This window comes from Gavialis gangeticus, unplaced genomic scaffold, assembly GCF_001723915.1.
Source record: "Gavialis gangeticus isolate Ggan-Ray unplaced genomic scaffold, GavGan_comp1, whole genome shotgun sequence".
NCBI classification, from domain to species: domain Eukaryota; kingdom Metazoa; phylum Chordata; order Crocodylia; family Gavialidae; genus Gavialis; species Gavialis gangeticus.
In genome coordinates this window covers 59,427,990-59,432,466 of record NW_017729034.1, presented here as the reverse complement: position 1 = coordinate 59,432,466, position 4,477 = coordinate 59,427,990, and the positions used below count along the sequence as shown (strand labels likewise).

Genomic DNA, 4,477 nt, shown 5'->3' with positions numbered 1-4,477 from the left:
GGGGGGCCCCAAGCATGTCAGAGGTGGGGGGAAAGACCAGGGACAAAGCCTGAGGAACAGGCAGCAGGGGGGACCAAGTGGAAAGGGAAAAGCACTGGGGGGAGGTGCCAAGGGTTGAAGGCATGGGGAGGAACAAGTAGCAAGGCGAGTAAGGCACTGTTGGGTGCAGGCAGCACAGGGGCAAGTTGTGGGGAGGAAAGGTATAGGGGAGCAAGGGACAGAGGTAAGGCTATCCGATTCCCCCTGCTGCCTGCCCCTCACCAATCCTTTCACTGCTGAAGTGGTGGTGACCACGACTTTAAGACACTATCCCAATAATTAAATTTTGTACATGGAAAATTACAACAAATTTATGAATTTTCCATATACAGAATCTAATTATTGGGAAGTCATTTTAAATTCAGAATAATCTTAGATTTGGGTAAAGACATATTTACACAGGATGTTCCAAATTTCAAAATACCAAACTGTTCAACAAGAAGGGTAAGGAGTAACAGTTGACTAAAGTAGAGAAAATATATTTAATCTAATCAAAGCTTTTTAAATATAAGCTACATTACAGTGGCTTCTTATACTAGGTCTGTACAAACTCTTCCTGTGCAGCTTGATGAATATGACTAGACCTAGGGGAAAATACAATGTTATTTTTCTCTTGCAAATTCCACCTCCAAAGGCAGAACATTTTGCTTTAACGAATGAAATTGTTAAATTGCAGTTTGTTATAAATCCATTGCTTAGGAACTGCTGGAAGTGACATCTGGTACCTTGCAAGATAGGTCCTTAAATGTATCATTAAATTTTTAGACACAGAAACGTAGTAGACATAAAACATGCACAACACACACGTACATTTCCAAAGTTTCTTTTAAAATAAAACTTGAAAGAATTAATTTTAAAGTACAGTATGTGGATTTTTAACAAATCAGTTATTTTAAAATTTAAAAGAAAGCATTCAATATTTTGAAAGTTTTTGAACAAACATTCACAATGCTGTGAGACATACAAAAAACTAGAACTCTTGGTTCCAAAATGATACCTTTTATTAGACCAACTGAATGCTGTGAGATACATTAATAGTTGCACCTTTTAGAAAAATTACTCAAAATAACAAGCAACTAGCAAAGCCAATACAACAAAGGATTCCATTTCACATTTAGCTGAAACCCAGTCATCCCTTGCAACATCCCAGAGCCATCTGCTGGCAATCTATATGGGAGAAAAGAACAAAGTACATAGAAACTCATTAAATAGCACAAGTCTTAAATATTTTTTCACTTTAGAAATTTAAAATGACCATGCAGCATTACAGACATACTGCTAGTTTATATAACTGTATTAAAAATAAAGGATGGATATAAAACTGCAAAATTACAAGGGGCATAACTAAATTCTTTATATTACATTATATTACTTGTATTATATATATGTGTGTATGTATGTATGTTTTTATATCATATTTCTATGTTACAGTGAAACATGTTTTTCCATCAAAGAAAATCTCATTTAAGAGATCTTACCTTCCAAAACCTGGAAGGTAAAGACTGTAATTCAGTGGTTTTTTCTCTCAGTTACCACATTTACTGAAACAAAAGGTGGGAAAACTCCACGTCCTCCATATGCTGACATATGCATTTGATAGATTATTGCTGCGTGGCACCTTTGCTCCCTGTGTACCTGAATTCCAAGAGACACCTTCCACTAATTCACTGTGGCTCTCAACTACCCCACATGTGGTTCAAAGTACCAGGAGACATGATACAATTCCAAACTTTTAATTTAGCTTTGAAATACCATGAGGAAACTAATTTGTGTACTCACATTTATTGCCTGACCTGTCTTTTCCACAGTTAGTACAGTTACTACATACTTATAACGATCAAAGCCCATTGCCTTGACAGATGCTATTATTTCTTCTGAGATCGAAGTACACAGGAAGTTGCTAGCTGCACCATCATAATTAACTTTCTGAAGTCTATTCTATCAAGAGTTAAAAAAAAAGTTTAAAAAAATCTCCACCATAATGTTTTTTCTCTAAAACTTTAAGTAATTTTAGCTACAAAGAAACAAAAATAAATTGCTTGAGTGCTACCACAAAAGATGATGCACACCAAATAAGCTATCCTTTTTACTGTGAAATAATTGTATTAATAATAATGTGACCTTTAATTACTTTTAACAATTCTCCTTTTAGTTCTCTATATAATGAATACATATGCATTTTCTCTTTTCTTCAGGCTCAGCCTAATGGAAAGGAACCTATGAACATGCTAGTCTGCATATCTACAGCATGTCTGTAGTGTTACAGGCAGGCAGACGTGGGGCAGAACATTTTCCAGTGCTTTATTTTTCCGTGGGAAATTTTCCATTTCTAAAAATTCATTGTTTCATAAATTCATTAGTAAAAATGAATGGATACAAATACAATATTACACAAGCTTGTCAGTTTCAAAGTTGTAATGAATGTTCTTCAGGTGATTATCCCCAGGAACTGTGACAGACAGTATATATATGTTTTGTGGATTTGTAAACAGAAGGGTAAATATACTTGCATAATAATCCAAACCAAAAATTAAGTTATGAATTCACCTAATTGGCTGTGCAGGTCAAATCAAAACCAAAGCACAGTATATCGTGCACAGGTCTTTGGGTGTGCTAAAATTAGTGTCAGCAGTTTTCAGTGCCTTCATTTTTTTTTTTAAATTTAAATAAACAATGTAAGGGAAGTACATGCTATTGTGTATTGTCTTTACATTTTTACAAGTACTCCAATAAAAATAATTTCTTTCCACATAAAGCTTTGAATTTGTTTGAATATAAGATTTAAACCACATTAAGTGAGCTGTATTTAATTTTTTTCCTAATTAAATATTTCAGTTCAAATACTTGTGGCTATTGGGACATAACATTAACATGGAGGTACTTTTTTAGTTTTGTTTACTAAATGTAAGTCAACATAAAACATGCTAAATCAGATCACGCTCTATTTAGGGCACTGGACATTTTTCTGGAAAATTTTCCCATTCAAAGTTTTCCAGAAAACCCCTCTGGTTACAGGGGTTAGTTATAATTTTTCAGGGCAACTATTAAAAATTCTTCTAGTATTTGGCAGCTGTTGACTGTCTCTACAAATTCTCTGGAGAAAAATCCCTCATTTATTTAATCTTGACCTTCATATGCAACAATGAATCACATGGCAATGTTATAGAGGTATTTCACTTTACTCTTAAATTGCATATCACCAGAATAAAAAATTCCTAAATTCGCAATTGAGTTTTAAGTACTCTATTTTGGAAAGTGCTCTGAAACATCTTTAAGTTGGTCTAATAAAAGATATCAGATTCACCCAAAAAACCTTGTCTGCCTATGTCCTTAGACCAACACGGCTACAACCTATACCCCTGAAACATCTTAATACATTAACATAAGAATGTCAGAACCTTCATCTCCCATCTTCATTCCACACTCAGCAAGAAACTTGGAGGTTGTGCCTTTCAGGATAGGACCCACTGTGATGTTAAGGATAGATTTATAACAGTGTTTAAACTTTACTGCTATATTAAGTCTCCAATCTTACAAAGATCTAGGCACAGGCTTAATGTTATGTACCTTTACAGGGCCCCATCTAGTCTTCGCAGGACTGACACTTAAATTTGTAGTAAAATTAAGTATTTTATACACTGACATTTTAAATGAAAATACTATGCTACCGTTAGTATCTGCTGAATCTTCTTTCCTACTAAATGAGCCTGGAATTTACTGTTTGGCTCCATTCTGTATGTATTAGCATATCTCAATTTTGTCATTGCTTTCAGTGCAAATAATTCAGTTTTCCCAAACTCTGCCATAGACTCCTCTTCCACCGGTTCTGTACCACAAACATCATGGCTTGAATTTCTGATTCTCTCTTTCAGCAGCTGTGCAAACTTAAAAAAAAAAGAGTAAAGCTTGAAATCATAATTCAATATATGAGAATCAAGTTTTTTTAAGAACCAAAAGGAAGAAAGGCGGATTTTGTGTGGGATATTTTATGAGATACCTGAAAAGACTACACTGCAAATTGTTCATTTCTGTTTTGGGTTGGGTACTAGAAGAGAAACCATTAAAAACTCTCAACAAGAACAGCAAACACATCCACAGGTCTATATCAATTAAAATGCGAAAAGAGCCCTGGCATGAAGAAAGGTAAAAATGGAAATGTAACATAAAACAGAAGCATTTTAATTCAGGGATTGGCAAAGTTTTTCAGCAGAGAACAAAAAACACCCACAACTTTGATTTGTAAGACGTTGGCATGCCAGGGACTGATGGCAGCAGAATAGCAAGGGGCCCAACCCTTGTTGTGGCAGTGCAGCCATGGCCCCTTCCCCACCACCAGCCTTGAGGTGCACATGTACCCATCCCCAGCAATGAGCCAGGCTGGGGCTCTGTGGACACTGGTGCAGCCGCTTCCAGCCTTCTGGCTGCCTGCCAGAAGTTA

General features: G+C 35.7%; 1 protein-coding gene across 2 annotated transcripts in view; it reads right to left on the bottom strand.

Moving 5' to 3' along the window:
• Nucleotides 1-873: 873 nt before the first annotated feature.
• Nucleotides 874-4,477, bottom strand: part of TCTE3 (t-complex-associated-testis-expressed 3) — a 17,045-nt gene continuing 13,441 nt past the window's right edge. Inside the window, exons 2-5 of one of the 2 annotated variants that reach the window (XM_019527303.1) lie at nucleotides 3,708-3,923; nucleotides 1,819-1,977; nucleotides 1,055-1,206; nucleotides 874-986 (exon numbers count right to left, since the gene is read on the bottom strand). In XM_019527303.1, the coding sequence (XP_019382848.1) occupies nucleotides 1,096-1,206; nucleotides 1,819-1,977; nucleotides 3,708-3,923 (486 nt within the window). In that variant the 3' untranslated portion in view covers nucleotides 874-986; nucleotides 1,055-1,095. Of the gene's footprint in view, nucleotides 999-1,054; nucleotides 1,207-1,818; nucleotides 1,978-3,707; nucleotides 3,924-4,477 lie in introns of both variants that reach the window. The other variant, XM_019527304.1, reaches the window with a different exon arrangement.